Raw genomic sequence first — 19,341 nt, 5'->3', positions numbered from 1 at the left:
GAAGGAAATCAAGTTGATGAAGCTGCAGCGTAGTCCTTGGGTGGAACCTGCTGACGGATTAAAGGCAAAACCAGCCCCCGGCCAGGAGCGAGGTGGTGGGAGGAGTTCCCATGGCAATGGGAGAGGTGGCGCTTCTCCTCCTCCTGATGCATCACGGAGACCGTTCGCCACGTTCCCACAAGCAGCGCCGGGCGGGGGTCCTCCGAGGAGTCCCTACGCACGGCGGAAGCGCCTCGCCAATACAGCCACCGGCTTCCCCCCCCGCCCCCGCCCCACTCCCAGCCTCCGCAACGCTGCGAGGACGGCGGCTGCCTGCACTGCAAAGCCGCAGCCCTGTGCAGCACCATTCCCCCATCGACAGCTCCCGGGAAGCGGGCGGGGGCCGGCACGGGGGCGAGGCGGGGAAAGCGGAGGGGCACCGGCCAACCAAGCCTGGAAAGTGCCCGGCGGGGTCTGCCTCCTGCCGCTCTCCAGATCGGGCTCGGGCTCTGATTGGCCCTGCCCGGCTGTCAGTCAGACTATCAAGCCGGCTGGCTTAGATGGGTGGGTTAGGCTGAGGATTTGCTCTTGAGCCTGGGCAGGAGCGGCGTAAAGTGGGTTCTCAGAGTGAGAGAGGGAGAGGGTGGGTCGGCCGGCGGCTGGCTGGCTGGCTGGCTGGGGAGATAGCAAGGCAGACAGAGAGCAGCTGTCCGGGACATTGAATGAAAGGGAGAAGACATGCACTCATCGGATGGGAATTTGCAGCCCTGCAAGGCGGCGCGGAGAGCCGAGGCGCTCGTTTGCTTTCCTAAACAGTGAGTAGCATTGCCAGGAGGGAGAGAAGGAGGGAGGGGGGGTGAGTATCAATCCATGGCATTTGCACACGCACCCCATCAAATTCCAGCCACCGCCTTTTGCAGATGTGGCTGCAGCCAAAGTTTTAATTTGGGGGAGGGGGTAGTGGTGTTAGTGGTAATGGTGGTGGTTCCACTCCTGCTTCTACCCAATGCATCGAGTTTGGATGGAGGCATCTTCTCCCCAGCTCCTCCCTATGGCCTGTCTGGCTCCCTGCATCTCACAGGTGAAATGAACTTCAGTCTTCAGTGGTGATCAAGCATGTCTGGTCCTCTTCTCTCCTCTCTCTCTCCCCCCCTTCCCCATCTCTTTCCCCCTGTTTTTCATCTGCAAATGCTTTCAAGAAGCAGAAGGGCAAGCCTGACCTCTCACCCAGCATGAAGAGGTGCAAATCGGATGAGCTGCAGCAATCAGACGAAGACTCTGCTGGGGCTGAAGATGCCCCTGTCCTGTCCACCATGGATGCCAAGGCTGGGGATTCAGCTGCCGCCCTGTCAGATTTGGCTGCCTCCAATCCAAACCCTCCGCCCCATCCTGTTACCCGGAGTAAGCCTCCTGATTTAAAGGTAAGCTTTGGTAGGTCTATCTCCATTTTGAAAGAAAAAGAAAAGAAGGCATATATTCATTTGTTTTGTTTTATTGCTGCTTGGAACGCACATTCCAGTTTCCAACTGGCAGACGTTTAAATTATTGACAGCTGCAAAAATATTACAGGTGTCGCATTTATGAGCTGTCTTTTTGAAGGCATGTCAGTCAACCCAATGTTTACCAAATGGTAACACTAGCCAACTTGCCTGGCAAGTTCCTGGTGTGAGAATTCCTTACACTCATATAAATAATATTGGTCCACCTTTAAGTCATCTTTGCCATGTTCCTGTTATACAGATAATTTTTTTTGTAATGCACCCCAGCACTGGTGCAGACAGTGTTGATTCAATCAGATTCAATGATTTTTTTGAACACCTGTGTTGCACAATCATTTTTATTATAAATGCATTTGGACTCCAGGCCTAGAAGTGAGTCCTGTTGAATTCAGTTGGGCTTATTCTTTGGTTGACATATTGTGCTCTTAATAGTATCTAGCACATTTGATTGCACTCTTAATAGTATCTAGTTTCAGATTTTGCCCAGTGGCTGTTCCATAAGAACTATGACTTACTGTTATTTGTTCTCTGTATGTTTCAATTTATGCCCAGTTGTATGCCTTTGGCATAATACCGTGAGGTGTCGTAACAGCCAATAGCATAACAGGGACATTTCACATGTTTATTTCTTTGCCAAAATGGTTCAGGCATGCAGCTTCGTCTCAGGCTTGCTAGAAGCCAAGTGTGAGTGTCGGGAAATCGTTCGTTCTGTGATAATGGTTGTATCCTGTTCTTTGGTTTCTCCCAAACCTTTAATATTGTACATGGTCACAGGTACGATGCTGGATCTTAATGGGCCATTGGGGTGAACCAACACTTATATATATCCATTGCACGATACAATTCAAAGCTTCCTTTTCTCTTACAATGTAGCCATGTAAATCTTTATGTGGTTGCAAAATGCATCTGAAGAAATCTTTATCAGTGATAAAATAGAACTTTTATACACAGCTATGACACAGACACATTATGCAAAACAGCTCTTCTGAGCAGTACTATGCGTTAAGCGTTGTGTGATGAATATAATCTGTATGAATGGTTTATTGGCTTGCGGTTCAGGAATTTCCCAGCATTCACAGCTGCCTCCTCGTGTGTGTGCTGTTGAGTCACTTTGCTTCTGTAAAAATAGAGTGATATTTATTAACCTGTTTGGTAAAGCAGTTTTAAGTGTATAGACAAAGAGTGCAAAAGGTTACACTCAAGTGGAAGTTCTAATACTATGTTTTTGTAGACTTCTACATAGTGATTTAGTCACCTTTGGAAAGTAAGACTCCCCTCCAGACAACCAAGCAGGAAAAAACCATTTATATAGTGGAATAAAATTGCTCCTGTTGCTTTTTGGTTTGGTCACTATTATGTCACAATGTTAGGCAACCTTCACCAGCTAGGTAACCTCCAAGTATTTTGGACTACCTATGTTGACTGGTGTTTATGAGAGTTGGAATCCAAAACATCTGGAAGGCATCAGTGAAGGATGATCTTAGATATGATTGTAATATCTGTGGACTTTTCCCTAAAATTGCATGGCAGCAAGCTCCTTTTCGCTTGACCTCAACAATTGCTGTTCTAATAGAAATAATTCTACAGAGGCAGCTTGGAAGGCAATAGGAAGAATTGCTTATTTATTTAGTGAACAAATGTTTAATGGAAAAAGTAGTCCTCAAGTTGTTCACTTAAAATATAACTTTCAAAAATCAACAGAAATACATTTAAATGTACAACAATTGAATAGAACTTTTAAGGAGCTGACTAAGACTATATCTCATAGGCAAAACTAAACTGTGCATAAAAAGTAGAAAGTTGCAAAATTAGATAACAAAGTCCAGGAAAGTTTGGGTAAACATATTTGTATTTAAAAAAACGTTTAAAACTAGTTACTGCTGCCTCTGGAGAAAGTGTGAGTGTGACCACTGAGAAAGCCCTCTTCCATGTTGTCACCAGCTGACAATTTGTTGGTTGTAGAACAACCAGCAGGGTTTCCTTGGAGACACTTAAAATTTGACTTGGTCTGTACCACGGAAAACAGTTCGCTAAGCCCACTGATCCCAAATCATTTAGGGCTTAAAAATGTCTACAGCAAAATCATGAACCTGGCTTGGTAGCTAATAGCCAGCCTGTGCAGACCTTGCATCACCGTTGTAACACGTGCAGAGGTGAATTCCCCCTTGAGCCTTCTAGCAGCTACATTTTGCACTAGCTGCAGCTTCCAAATTGGATGCAAGGGCAGAACACCTGCTTTGGGTGCAGAAAGCCCCTGGTTCAGTTCCTTGCACCTGCAGTTAAAAGGATCAAGCAGCAGGTAATGGGAAAGGCCTCTCTCCCTGAGACCCTAGAGAGCCACTCCCAGCCAGAGCTGTGGACAGGAGGGGCAAATAGATTGACCTGTATAATGTCAGTCCTGCTTAATATACAACCACACTTACCATAGTTTGCGTCAGTGTAATTCTCCTTGTGTTAGGCTGATCAGTAGAGGCCTCTCTTACTATTCAGGCTGCAGCAACTGAAGCAATTTGGCTACAGTGGGTCTTTGTTGAGCACGCTGAAGCAGGACTTAGTGCCCTGAACATAACCTGTTGAATACACAGCAGTCACCCATTGCAGCAGCCACTAAGGAGATCAACAAGGAATGTTCATCTCCTCTGATAGGATTAAACACATTTACAGTCAGAAAATGGCCCCTGCTCACTCCCCTGGGATGCTTTTTCTTTGGCTGTACTAAGTCCAGAGAGCAAGAGCATCCACAGGTGATGGAATATATAGATTAGAGTGTGCTGCTGTAGAGGAGGCTATTTAGTAAGTTTCACTGCAGACCTTTTATTGCTTCTTGGAATGGGAGAGGCACAAATGGCATTTTAGGGAGTATCAGGAAATTTCAAATAGTGGAGTGCTAGACTTAATGTACTAGGAATAGCAGTGGCATCAAAGAAAAGCAAAAGGAACAATTTCCTTCCAATTCCAGTATTTAATTGGAACACGGAACAAACTATGACCAGAAGGGATATGGAATGCTAATTATTTATTATCCCTTTTTCTTGAAAAGAACAAGATAAGAGACCAAAATGGGTGTGTTTTTTCAGAAACCCATTATATGCTAATGCATGAAAAAATGTTCTCCTCCATTGATAACATAATGGTCAGTAATAACAATTAGCACTTAGCAATAATTGCACTTAGTATGTGTGGTGTTTTCCTTTTCCTTTCTTTTTTTTGCCATGCTTTGCAAAAATGAAGAAGCATCTGGGTTCTCCATTTTATAGTATGAAACAATAATGTAGTGAAGCAGGAAACACAGATGGCTGTAACTCATTGTCTTCAGAAGAACTGTGTTAGTTTACACAAGCTAAAAAGAAGAGCTGAATTACCAAAAGCGCAGCCGTTCACCCAGGCCCAATTTTTAATATCAGGGTAGCCAATCTATTAATGACTGAATATTGATTATATTTGATTTTGCAATTTTTCGTAATTTCATGGTTCGAATGCCTGATGGAACTAAAAAGGAATGCTGTTTGCATTTTTATTTCAAGCAAACATAAAACAATAAATAAGCAATATATTTTACAATACAGAGCAGAGTAAGAAAAGCAAAGACATATGTAAATATGTAAATATAATAATAAATAATTATCTCCCTGGCTGAGACTAGGGTTATATGTCGTAACCAAATACTTGAATACACTGGAAGAACGGGTTGGTTATATTCTGTTTTGTTGGTATAAGAGATAGAACCATACTGTATTGTGAAAAAATGCATCCTGTGTGCTTTGTCCTCTGGCTACCTTAAATTTGTGTTACTCCTCACCCCCCAATAGGGTTAAGTGTCCTACTTTACTATACAAAAAAGAAAGATTGCATAAATTAAAAATTTTCCAAAATGTAATACTGGTAGCAGAGGACCTACCAAGAATTGTGTGATGAGTTCCTGATTTGTAATATCTAAAAACATTTTAGAAAGGTAGCTATGGAGATAATGGGACCAGCTGATCAGTAAGGAGAACAATTTCAGCAAAACCTGTCACCCCCCAAACTTCCCCCAAATTGGGGGCAGTTCCACCACAGGTGTTGATAGGAGCCTATAATTCCACACCCCTTCTAACACAGAGGGGACAAATCTCGCGCACAAAAGAGAACTGTCTTGACATTTTGGAACTCTGTCTTTTGATATCAAGCAAGTACCTTCACTGTATTTTCTTCGGCGCATGCTGAAAACATTCTTGTTTAGACAACCCTACCCAGATGCTCACAAAGTTGTAAATTTTAATCTGTTTTATGATTTTAACTATTTGTATGTTTTAAAATATTGTTCAAAGGTTTTTTTGTTTTGTTTTATCTTTTTGTATACTTTGTTGAGGTTTTGGTTTCCAGTCAATTTTATGAAATAAATAAATTAAGTACCAGCCATGGACCAACTTCAAATACAGCTTCCTAATTTGCACAGATAAGGACTTTAAGGTACCGGTAGCTTTGGACTAGTTTTTCCTCCAAATTTCATCATTGGTTACCATATCCTAATTCTGCTCTCACCAAGTTTATTGAGCCAGACTGCACTTAAATGAAGCCAGGGGCATACTTTGGTATTTCAGTTTTCAGTGGCGCCCTGTGTGAGGCCAAAATTCAGTGCTCCCCCCACCCCTCACCTTCTGTTTAGCTCAGTTCACTGCGTCAGAGTTGCAACCCCGTGCAGTGTGCCATAGGCTTGGCAGTGGAACTAGTAGTGCTGCCCTAAAACCTCCTGAGGAAGCTTCAAGCAAGATTTTGTATATAGTTGAAATGAATCCTTGAACCAAACCAAACATAGACGTTATAAAGCAGCCAGTTATCACCTGTAGTCTCCTTTCTATAGCTCCGAGAGCAGACAGATACAAAATGCCTTTTTAATGCTTTATTCTCTCTTATGTTAATACAACTCTTATAATCAATACTTCACTAAGTATTAAGCACAGAACTTCTTCCAATAATAATCTAACACCTTGAGCGAATAGTTGGTATACTATCCCAGCACAGCATCAATCCTAGTAACTGGTTGATAAACTAGTTAGTAGGTAGGAATGTTACCAAGGCAGGAGTTACAGTGCTTGGATTAGATGTAGTCCCTTTTTACATGTGTGATATGTGCATCCTAAAGATTTATCACTGGACCTTTGTATGATTTTTCTCAGAATGACTCTCCTGGGCAGATATCATCATCATCATCAAATTTGTATATAAATTTGAAGTTTCTGAACTTGAGACATTGGATAACTACTACCCAGTTGTGAATGTTCCTTTCATAAGCAAGGTAACAGAGAGGATGGTGAATGGCCAGCTGAATACATATCTGTATGAAGCCAATCATCTGGACTCATTTCCATCTAGTTTGAGGCTTGAATTTGATACTGAAACAGCCTCGGTTGGCCTTATTGATTAACTTTATTGAGAGGCAGGAGGAATGCTACCCTGTTAATTCTCCTAGACCAGCTTGATGACTTTTAATACCATTCACTATGGTATCCATCTGGAGGGGCTCAGTTGATTGGGACATTGGGTGGGGGGGGGCAAGTTTCGGTGGTTTGAGTCCTACCTTCAATACTTCAACCAGAGGGTGCACTGTGGGACTTCTGCTCTGTCCCCCTGTGTCCCACAGGGTACTGTCTTGTTGCCCATGTTATTTATCATCTATTTCAGGGGTTCTCAGACCACAGCCCATAGATCACCAGTGGTCCAAGAGCTTCACTCAGGTGGTCCATGTCTGTAGATTTGTGGTTGAAGATGGGAGAGAGCACATCCATTACACTGAATATCCATATTGGTTTTTAATTAATTCAAACCGTAATGCAACATAAGAAATAAAACAAGCAATAAGAATACACTTAAAAACCATGCAGCATTTAGCATGGTGGATTATAAATGCTACAATAGGCAGAAAAATCATTAAGTGGTTATTCTGCATCTTTCAAGTGGTCTGTGGGGGAGAAAGTTTGGGAACCACTTGGATCAGAATAGGTAACAGTGGGAAAGAATGGAAAGAAGTCTGACACACGGCTGTTGAACACTTTATAACAGGGATGGAGAAACCATGCTTCTCCAGATGTTGTTCAGCTCCAATCAGCCAGAATAGCCAAAGGTCAGTGATGATGGTGATGGTACTCCAGCAACATTTGGAGGGCCATAGGTTCCCCATCCCTGTTTTACAGCTCACAATGATGAGAGTGAACAAGTAAGTCTGCATTCCTACTTTCTGCCGCAAGTTGTAGCTTGCATTTTGAGATGCATGTGCTGCAGAAGTGGACAGGACTGACAAGTCTCCCTCCATGCAGCCAGCTCCAGGGGGTGGCAGGATCAGGCATTTGCCAAAAGCTCATGACCAGCAAAGCACTTAAAATCCACGTGTCAGCATTCAAGAGATGCATAGGTCTGCTTTCAGCATATTAAACTTTGCACTGGAAAGCAGAAGCATGGGACTATTCATGCATCCATTTTCTCCAAAAGTGGAATCCCACGGAGGCTCATTCATACAACTCCTTTTGTTAAATTCTGCCCAGGGTGCCCTTTTAACTGACATATCGGGAACTGAACCTGGACCTTCATTCATAGATCTCTCTATTTCAGCATTGTATCAATAGCTCCACATTCACCTCCTTGGTTAAAGCTGGGTTTGATCTGTTAATTTAATAACAAAGGTGCTGTTGTAAAAATATGCCCCCTCTTTGTTGCAAAACATTCAGACTTTAATTGTTCTGCTGGATCCTTAGCAGGAAAGAATCTGTTCTCCTGTGATTGGGGAGGAGAGGGTGCAGGGTTGCGTACATACCTTTATCCAAATAAAAGTTCAAATCATCTGGTGATGAGCAAGCCTTTTAGAGCAGAAGTGGACTAGGAAAAAGTCCTGGCAAGACACAACAGCAGATGGATGACCTAATTCTGCCTAAGATTGGATGGGCAGCAGTTATAAGCTCAGCAACAGGATGCCTGAGTTCATAATAAATTCAGTGTCATAAATAAATGCACACCCCTTCACTTTACTAAAGGGAGAATTGAGAATTGGTTTCTAGCTGCTGGCCAAGCTTTTACTGATCTGCTGTCAATATAATTTTTTGGCAACCTTCTCCCAGATGTAGTGACATATCCCAATTTTTCCCAGTAGCATCTCCCAGAGATTAAAAACACATTGCTAATAGCAGGCCACAAGTTCATTTGGGATTTCTGCAACTAAAAATATGCACCTTGCAGAATCCTTAGAGTGAAGATCTGGGCATGAAGCATTGAGTGATTCCACAAAGTGAACCTTTGTTGCCAGCTTGAGGCAAAGTGCTTCTAGAAAGCAAACAAATATTCCCATTTTTACATGCCTGCTAATTTTGCTAGGAGTGGGGATAGTTTAAAGAAAAGATGGAGGACCTTTTCCCTATGAAGGTCCATTTAACTCATTGGAAAAGGCAACCAGGAGTTAGTACTGCAGGTGGGCACACATCTGATGGAGAGTGGAGCGGCAGCCAAAAGTAGTAGAAGTGCACAATATTGCATTACTCTCTCTGTTATCCCTTGATCTTCCTCTTGTCACCCCATCTCTCTCTGCTTCCTCACCCGCTTCCATTACTCTGAAGAGCTGGATGGGTTGCATGATGTTTGGTTGTGGACTTCCTGAAGTTTGGTTGTGGGCTGCAGGCTCCTGTTGACATAGCAGCCCCTGAGTCTCTGTAACCTTGTGTTTCCTTCTGTTATGGTCCTCCTTCCTCTTGGCTGCTGCCCAGTGGCAGTGACCGTCTTAATTTTCATAGGAAGCTGCCTTATACCAGGCCAGACTGTCCATCTATCCAGCCCAGCACTGTCTCCTCTGGCCACCAGCATCATTCCCCCAGCATCTCACACCAGAGCCTTTCTTGCCACCTGCTCTCTGATCTGCTTGAATAGGAAATGCCAGAGGTTGTACATGGGACCTTCTGCAGTAGCAGCTGGCGGGGTGGCACAGGTTGGGACCCAATGCTCTCCTCACTTCCAATGGTCATAAATAGAGTTGTATTCCAGAAACATTTGGAGGGAGACTGGTTCCCTACCTCTGCCTTATGCAGTCACTGCCCAAACTCTAACACACCAACCATCACTGTATTTTTTCTTTATAAAGATTTAGTGCAGTCTTCTGAGTGAAAACTTAGTAAATGACAGCCTTGGGTCTCATTTTTCTTTTTCTTGTGTTTACAGGCATTCTGTCTTTGTAATAAATGAAGACCTGAATGTTTTAAGCTAGCAGATATTTTTTAAATGTGTTTTGGGTGTATTCTTCTCTTGCACATTTTGCTGAGTGTAACAGAATATAATTTCGTCCTTGGTGAAGTGCAAGTCAGGCTCTCTCCAAGCCCAGAGTGAGAACAGCGTTGCTTTCCTTATCTAAGCGTGACTGTATAGGTCCTGTTCTTTTACATAACTATGAATGTTTTGCATTGTAAGGTGCTGTCATAATTCTTTGCAAGCTGAGCGCTTAAACTTTGTGCTGGGAAAATCTCCCCTGCAGTTAAATCATGGGCTCAGACAACTCTCCAGCATAGTAGCAGTATAGCTGTTCACCCTGTTTCCTGACACTGTTAAGGTGGGAACTGAGAGCCTCATTAGACAGGATGCTAAATGCACCATTAGCAAGTCCCATTGGTACCAATGGAAGCTTTTTTCTGGGCCTAATAGAAGCATTGGCGAGCGGGGGTGGGATTTTTGTTGGGATGGCAGTGAAGCAGGATGTCGTGCTCCAGGAAATGCCCTCAGGTGCTAGGGTCCCAATTGCAGGAGATACGAACCTTCCCCAAAGGACTCACCAATGAGGGCAGTGTTGCAGATGCAGTATGTTTCAAACACATTAAGCTCAAGCACAGAGATTTAGTCTAGGTTCAAACATGACAGAATCATGCAAGAGTCCAATGTCAACACCACAGGAAGTTCAAGCAAGGTTCAACACTGCATAGCAGGAAGACTAGAATCCGGAACTAGGAGCCAAATAACAAGGATCCACAAATGTGTTGTTGCTCCTTGGCCTGGAGCCAAAGCTTTTCAACATAATTACATATATAAGTATTTTGTTTTGCACCCCACAAGAAGCCCAACTTCCATTTGGAAACAAAAGTAGCAAGTTTCTAGTCCTATTGTTGCAGCAATAAACATTATAAACCAGATGGTAAAAACTAAAATGCTAAAGGGCTTGCAGTGGACTAAAAGGGAACTCAATGAATCATTATACATTTTCAGTTTCCACAAAGATTTTGCAGAAGCTGACTTAACCTTTTTCACATTTGAGTGCTTTGATTTTGGAATAGAATGTTGCAGAAATGCAGTCTTTTCACCATCTGCAATTTGGCATCTGCCATGTTGGTTAAAATCATGTGCCGGTTATGTTAATTATCAGCAGTCCATCAACTTGCAAATATATTGTGAATTTGGCACAAATGTGCAAACAAATTTCCTAACCTTGCTTTGTGAAAATAGGTGATCTCCTTTCCTTGCTTCGCTGTGCACTTCAAAACCTGAAGGGATAGCAAAGGAAAATCATCCCCAGAATGGTACTTGAATAGCTCTAAATTAAAATGCAGTATTGAATACCTATAGTTAACTGTGTTCAGCTTAGTTTTAAAACCATTTACCGTCTTTGTCTCTGGCACCATTCTGGAGAGACTGTTTCAGGGTTCGACGTCTCTGAAGATTAGAAGCCTACTTCTGTCAGGAGACATTAACGTCTCGCCTTGTGGGATAGCTGGAGTGGGTGGATGTGACATTTGCCCTTTTTTACCCGTGAAGATTAGTATGTCCAGTGTCAGAGCTCTTGCATAGTATGCTTGAAATGTGTGTCCTGCGGGAGAATAAGCTATTGCCTTTCAGTCTTAGAAGGTCATTGTCAAGGTGAGCCAAGTCCCCTACGGGTTACCTGAATATATTTGCTGTCAGGCAGCATGAACAGTACCAGCTTGGGCTCTGGAATGACATGATTAGTGACCGCCCTGTAGAATCATTCACATTTGATTTTGCTTCAAGAACTGTGGCCAACCTCATACTGGTTATAAACTGTTCAGTTGGCCTGAAGTCTGGCTTAAAGAAAGAGAATCACTGCATGGAGAGCGAGCAGAGGCCCTGAAGTTCCCCATCTACAGTGAGCACATGGAGGGCCGACTGAGGAAGCACACAGGTCATCTGCTCACAGTCTACCCCACTATGGTGAAATGTATTGCATTACTGTTTAAATTGTAGTGTTCGTTGCATCTAGGCATATAAATTAGCTTATGGAAATTTTATTCAGATCTATGTCCTCTTTTTTGATTAATCATTTCTTCTTTTTTTGGTGATGTGTAAGGGACGCAGGTGGTGCTGTGGGTTAAACCACAGAGCCTAGGACTTGCTGATCAGAAGGTCGGCAGTTCGAATCCCTGCGACGGGATGAGCTCCTGTTGCTCGGTCCCTGCTCCTGCCCACCTAGCAGTTCGAAAACACATCAAAGTGCAAGTAGATAAATAGGTACCGTTCTGGCGGGAAGGTAAACGATGTTTCCATGCACTGCTCTGGTTCGGCAGAAGTGGCTTAGTCATGCTGGCCACATGACCCAGAAGCTGTACACTGGCTCCCTCGGCCAATAAAGCGAGATGAGTGCCGTAACCCCAGAGTCGGCCGCGACTGGACCTAATGGTCAGGGGTCCCTTTACCTTATTAAATGTATCACACTGGTCCAAAGCAGGCACCAGCTTGTAGACTTCAAGCCAAATGGAGGAGTTATCCATGAGAAGCAATAACCAACAAGAGAACATGCAAACTGGGATAGGCTTGCCATTCCTAGCTGGTGGTGCTACACATCCTTTTCCACATTGAATTACATGGGCAGTTGTGTGTATGTGTGCTTTCATGGTTCTGCAGCTTGCAGCTGTGGTGTGGTGCCTCTCTACCCTCCAGAGGAGATTTGGGTGAGGTGTAGGGGGGAGGAGAAGGGGGAGCTCTGTTGTGAAGGCTAGAGCCCTTTCCCTGGCGGAATGGGTTTGCTGAATAAGATAATATTCTCAGACAAGTGAAGCATTACTTCACTTTAGCTTCTGTCTGTCTTGGATTTGAGCAACAGTCATTCTATGCCAGCCATCTGCCATTTGCAAAGCAAATGTTGGATGATTCCAATAATAATAATAATGATAATAATAATAATAATAATAATAATAATAATAATAATAATAATACTTCAACAGTGAGTGCCCAAATGACATCACCTATGCACAAAAAGGAGGTATCAGTAGGTTCAGGGGGAAAAACAAAGGAGCAACCCCCCCAAAGCCCAGTGAGAATTTATCGTGTTCAGGGGGCATAGAATGCTAATGCTATCTGTTGGGGAGAGAACTGGAAAACTTAGTTGTTGGTGTAATGGAGTATCCTGGAAGAAGATGAAGACATGGCTGGCTAGCTGGCTGGCACTTTGAACAGGAGCACTCCACAATGAAACATTTTGGTCCCACTTGTCTTGACTAAGTTCCATTGGAAGCAGTGGGTCTTGAGTTAGTTGCAACTGACTTGTCGCATTGGGTTCGGTGGGACTTATCTAGGACTCACGTTATCTACATTTGGGCCCAGTGTGGTGTAGTGGTTAAAGTGCTGGACTAGAGGTTGGGAGGCCAGGGTTCAAATCTCCATCCAGTCATGAAACTTGCTGTGTGACTTTGGACCAACCACAATCTCTACCTCTGTCTCTACTGATCTACCTCATAGGGTTGTTGTTGAGATAAAAAAAGGAAAAAAGGACAGCTTTGGGGTGAAAGATGGGTTATTAATTTAATAATAAACACACACACACTTCATTTCTTTTCAACCAAGACTCTCGTTTGTACAGGAACGGCAAAGTTCTTTCACCTTTAAGCCATGGGGGAGGGGCTTACTGAAACAGTGATTTTTTTGAACTGAAGGTTGTATCTATGGCCGGAATCTTTCTTTTGATGTGGTAATTACCCAGAGCAAACACCACCACCACCACCACCTTTATCATTATTTACCAATGTTGGTTTCATGTCATAAATACAATATTTTGTTTGTCTGCCCCCCAGTGGTAAAAATCAGTATTTACTAGGTTGGGTCAAATTCTGCGTTTTGAATTTTTTCTGCTTTGCCATTATAATTATTTACTGTTGTTACAGGAGAGTGTACACACATAAACCATGAAATTGCTGCCATAAGATCACTTCACGGTGACTTTACCGTGTTAAAAGTCATCATCAGTTTGGGCCTTGAGAGCAAGCCCTGCAAGCGCTTCCAATAAAAACACATTTAAATATGTACCTTGAAGTCCATTTTACAATTATTATTTTTAATTAGGTCAGTTATTTAGCCAGAACAATAAATTAGATTATCCAAAGGGACAGAAGGTATAGGTGTCTGCCTCTACATATATGTAAAATATCTCTGTATATGTGTGCAATACACGGAAACAGACTCCTACACTTTTGTCACTAGCAGTACGCATTGGTAATTTGTCTAAAATTTTCATTTGCATTGTTTGGAAATTGAGTCACGTTTCATGCTTTGAAGGCTGTTATTGACTCACTCATGATTAAATAGGATGCAGTTTTATTATACTGTATATCAAGGCTTGGGGTTAATTATATTAACACAAAAAAGTGCTGTGCAAGATCAGGTCAAAAGCCTATCTAGTCCTGCCCTCTGTTCTCACAGTGGCTAAACAGATGCTTCTGGGAGGCCCATAAGTAAGTTCTTTGTGCAATAGCACTCTTGCCGCATGAGATTCAGAGGCATACTATCATTATCATGTCCTCCTTGTAATGTGTGGCATGTAATTATTGTTTTGAGGTGATGGGTGGTGGTTTTTATTTTATTTTAAATCATTGCTTTAATTAGGTTGCATCCAACAAAGTCATTGCACTCGCAAAGCAACTTTGGATCATGCAGTTGGACTTCCTCTTACTCTCCTCTCCACTATTCCTCTAAATCTGTTCCATTCATGCAGTGACTGTATTAGATTCAACCAACGGTATTGCACTTATGTATGTTCTGGCGAAGAGCAGGTCTTTTATTTATTTCTATACCTATTACATTTATATTCCCACTTTTCCTTCAAGGAGCTTCAAGGTGACCATGCATGACTTTCTCCCTCCCCATTTTATCCTTACAACCACCCTGTAAATTAAATTCTGCTGAGAGGCAATGACTGGCCCAAGGTCACCCAGTGAGCTTCGTGGTTGAGTGGGGATTTGAACCTTGGTCTCCCAGATCCTAGTCCAACACCTTAGCCACCACGCCACTGGAACCAATCGGCAGGTTCTGGTGCTGCTCTGCTGATCTCTCAGACCCTCTAGGTTCAGAAGCAGTATGCCATGAAATATCAGTTGCTGGGAATGAACATCACGGGAGGCCTGCTGCTTTCGTGGTCTACTTATGAGCTTCTGAGTAATAGTTACCGTATTTTTCGCCCTATAGGACGCACCAGCCCATAGGGCGCACTTATATTTTTTTTTGGGGGGGGAAATAAAGTTCCCGGAGCTTGCCAGGCTGGGGGGATAGCTTCCTGAAGCCTGGAGAGCAAGAGGGGTCGGTGCGCACCGACCCCTCTCCCTCTCCAGGCTTCAGCGAAAGCCTGCATTCGTCCCATAGGATGCACACACATTTCCCCTTCATTTTTGGAGGGGAAAAAGTGTCTCCTATAGGGCGAAAAATACGGTAGCTGGCCACTTTGGGAAGCAGTAGGACAACCACTCATGCTTGTCAAACAAACAGACAAAAACAGAGAAAGGAAAAAAGAGGTCCAACTCTACAGTTCTATGATTGGATATCTCACTATGGTAGAGAAGACTAAAGCCAATGCCCTCTTCGTGCCTACTCAGTTTTGCTGTCCATGTGTTGTCAGTGAGCAGCTTCAAGGCTCCTGCTCCTCTCTCTTTTTATGGAGGAAGATAACTGGACTTTGGGTGCATTTGGATTAGGGAATCTGGCACTAGTTTTCCTGATTATAATGCTAGGACTTATGTCCTATTTTCTGACGTCCCTTTCACACTGCAGTACCTGTTATGCTATGGAAGTGGGGGGTTTTTTGACTGACATATTGCCCAAGTGGGCGTGGCTTGACACAGCAATAGATGTCATTGGGCAATGCTTCACATGTGCCTGATTCTGTTTCCACATAAAAACAGCAGGAAATAACTGTATGCTGGTATACTGTTCCAAATTCCATCACTTTACTACCACAGTTTTCTAGGCTAAGGGGACAGCACATGGATTTTTTCCTGGAATCTAATAGCACAGAAATGAAGGCTAAACATGCGCTACATTCTGTTAGTTTTTTGGGAGTGGCTTTTACATTGTGTGAAAGCTCAAATCTAATGCGGAAATTACCTGCTTGGGAAATGTCAGGGAAATGAAATAAATTGCTGTGTGAATGTAGCCTTGGACCAGATAGCCCTTCAAACAGAGGACTGTTTCAAAAAGAAGACTCTCCTCTGTGAAGTAGGACACACAGGATGTTAGGCTTGGTAGACATTTGGCCTGACTGTGCAGGGCTTTTCTTACTTTCTTTTGAGAAATCCATAGATCAGAATAATTTGCCAGCGTACATTTGCATGGTCTGGTTATGTCAGTTGTCATCTGTCCATTTTCTCCCAAAAGGAAACATGGAGAGAACGCAAGGCATGGCGTGATGCTGTGAAAATAGCTTATTTTTCCTTCCCGGTCCCCAGCCTCTTTTTTTTAAAAAAATAAAAAAATTTAATGGTTATTTTTAAAATGTGGGAACCAGGCATTTTGGTTCCCATGAGCCTTTTTTTAAAGGGCAAACGAAGAATCTAAATCCATTCTGTACCATGATGCAGAAATCTGTGGGTTTTATAGTTCTTTTCTACCTTACGTGCGCTCCGTTTCCATAGAGACTCTATAAATAGAATAAACTTTAAATCATGATGGCCCAAAGCAGCAATTCAATACAGTAGGGATTTTTCCCTTTTCTTTCTGGTAATCCTTTTCACAGGTGAAAATTGATAAGATGTTCTGATTCTTAAAGTCAATTGGCTGATGAGAAAAGCTTGGGCCTCTTTGCCCTTCCCCTGTGCAACTTTAGTGGCTAGTAAATTATTCCTAACTTTTAATGAGAAGAAAGGAGGCCTAATGATTTGGGTACTGGTGGGAGCTGAGTGACTTGAGGCTAGTTTGCAGAAAACTACACATTAAATGTTATTCACTTTTGATTAAACCATGGGGTACTGATGTGAGGCTTCCAGGAACCATGAGATCAAGTTGATGTCTGGGAAATGAATGTTTCTGCCCCTTCTCTGATACTTCAGTGGAGCTCAAACTAGGGTTCAGGCATAGAGAATGCGAAATGCATGGAAGGTTCAAGGTTCTTAGTCTGGGGTTGCGGCGCTCATCTAGCTTTACTGGCCGAGGGAGCCGGCATACAGCTTCCAGGTCATGTGGCCAGCATGACTAAGCCGCTTCTGTGAACCAGAGCTGTGCACAGAAATGCCGTTTACCTTCCTGCCGGAGCGGTACCTGTTTATCTACTTGCACTTTGACGTGCTTTCGAACTGCTAGGTTAGCAGGAGCAGGGACCGAGCAACGGGAGCTCACCCGGTCATGGGGATTCGAACCACCAGTCTTCTGATCAGCAAGCCCTAGGCTCTGTGGTTTAAAAGGCTTTGAAAGGGAAGGCCTCTGGCCTGGAGCCTGACAACTCTCCAAGAGTTTTTTTAACCAGTGCATAGGCTGCACTGAGTGTGAGATCCTTGGAGGTGAATATGCTGCTCTTTTATTAGAATTGGGCCCAGTTGCGTCTGCTTCAGGGACTCCTGCCTTGGCTTCATTCTGTTTGCTTTGATGGAATGTGATGGAAGCTTGCACTTCTCATGCCAAGATTCACCTGCATGGTGGCCCTGATCCCACAAGAAAGCCCTGGTCTCAGGTCAGCTGCTATTCTTGCACCAGCAGTGGACTTTTGAGTCTTCAGCTGTTTTCCCAATACAAAATCATTAATTTAATTAGATGAGAGTGCTGATGCAGACTCCTTGTCAGTGGGCTGCTTAGGTCACTTTTCTAAATGCTCTTCAAACTGCAGCTTCTGTAGGGTCACCGTTTGTCAGGTTTTTCAAAAGAACTCAGCATTGTTGGGCTTGTTACATATTAATGATTTCACATAACCAAGCTCAGTCTGGTTTATTAATAATGAAAGAGCATTACAGGTTAATCTTTCTGCAAGAAAAATAAAACAAGTAGTAATGTATGGCCAAATACCATGTTCTCCTGGGAGAGGAGAATGTACAGAATGTCCTTGTTGTCATCCTTTAGAAGATCTGATCCCATAATTAGAGATGAATACAAATGAAATTAGAAAATTTCCCACATAGTGTATTCATGAAAAAAATAATCTTTAACTATGTTTGCATCCACTAACATTAGCTAAATCCTTTCTTTTATGGCCATGGACAACATGTAACATGGATTGGAAATAACTTTTATTTCATCGCCTAGGGATCCTTGATCAATACATAGGAAAAACTTTTATCTACATTCCATGCATAACCAAACCATGCCCCATAAGCACCACAGACTAATGAATGGATTCGAAGCAGGCCAGGTTCAGGGAGTTGCAGGCTGGGAGCAGGCTCCACCACACACTTCTCTTCCACAGATCCACTTCTTTGCCATGTGCATTAAACACTCACAGATATGGGATGATGTGGTGGGAAATTTGTCCTCTGCTCCAAAAATAGCAACAAGCTCATTTGAAATGGCAACTGACCCAGCGGTTTTTCTGGGGGACAATCTGTTATTTAATTGCTTTTATATGTTGCAAGATATGGCAGGATCAACACTTTCCTGCTCCTGACTTCCAGCTTCCTTGGAAAGATTATGTGGCTCTTTCATTCCATCTTGAAGCAATGCCCCAAAAAGAAGTTTGTTCTGCTTATAAGCAAACATGTATATATATGTATACACCCACCCACACCCACACCCACACATATATACATTTTTACTGCATAGGCGATAAATGCCTTGGACATTTGTAGCTTATATTTCAATACAGTACAGTGGTTCCTCGGGATGCGAACGTGATCCATTCCAGAGCCCCATTCGCATCCCGAAGCGAACGTAACCCGTGTCCGCGCATCTGCAGGTCACGTTCGGCGCTTTTGCGCATGCGCGTGATGTCATTTTGATGGTGTGCGCATGCATGCATGGCGAAACCTGGAAGTAATGCGCTCCATTACTTCCGGGTCGTCATGGAGCGCAACTCGAATTTGCCTAACCAGAAGCGTATTCATCCCGAGGTATGACTGTAATAGCCAAATCTGATTCTCTCAAGATGTTGTTAGGCCACAACTCCCATCAGCCTCAGCCAGTCCGATGGTCAGGGATGATGGGAGCAGTCCAACAACATCTGCAGGACACCACATTGGCTATCCAGGATGTAAGACCAGCATTTTGTCCCTTGTTGTGGCATTCTTTCCAGCCTCATATTACTTGGATTGTGGAGGAAACCCGAGCGGGCCACAACCAAGACTTTTAGCTGCTAAAGCCACATAAACTCTGAAGAAAGGAAAATCTCCTATTCAGTTTTCAATGATGATTTAATGAAGGAAGCTATGGTTTGCTTTTGCACTTAAACATGAAATTTGGTTACATTGCCCATAGCTCCTATAAGATGCATCTGGTTAGGCTTGACTTGAGTAACTGTAACCATAGCTTGCATTGTGGTTTGGCAAACGCAGCAGAGTATCCGGCTCTCTTCTAGATGCTCTTCTCTGTCTCCCTCAGTCTAGTGAAGCTGTGACTTTGGCAAAAGCTTGTGCCAACCCTTAAAGCAGAGTTTGCAGGACAAATGGGCAGGAGTTAATATCTATAGCTGGCAGGTTCAGTTGGGAGGGAGTATATCTTGTTAAAGCGT

The 19,341-nt window shown here is 43.3% G+C and overlaps 1 protein-coding gene across 2 annotated transcripts in view; it reads left to right on the top strand.

Annotated features, from left to right (window-relative positions):
- The first annotated feature begins 652 nt into the window (after positions 1-652).
- Positions 653-19,341, top strand: part of TMCC2 (transmembrane and coiled-coil domain family 2) — a 91,397-nt gene continuing 72,708 nt past the window's right edge. Inside the window, exons 1-2 of one of the 2 annotated variants that reach the window (XM_081914720.1) lie at positions 653-794; positions 1,179-1,400. In XM_081914720.1, coding sequence (XP_081770846.1) covers positions 1,212-1,400 — 189 coding nt within the window. In that variant the 5' untranslated portion in view covers positions 653-794; positions 1,179-1,211. The remainder of the gene's footprint in view (positions 795-1,178; positions 1,401-19,341) is intronic. The other variant, XM_081914721.1, reaches the window with a different exon arrangement.

This window comes from Podarcis melisellensis (genome assembly GCF_964234715.1).
Source record: "Podarcis melisellensis genome assembly, chromosome: 6".
NCBI lineage: Eukaryota > Metazoa > Chordata > Lepidosauria > Squamata > Lacertidae > Podarcis > Podarcis melisellensis.
Note: the sequence above shows the minus strand (reverse complement) of the source record. Positions and strands in the feature narration are given on the sequence as shown.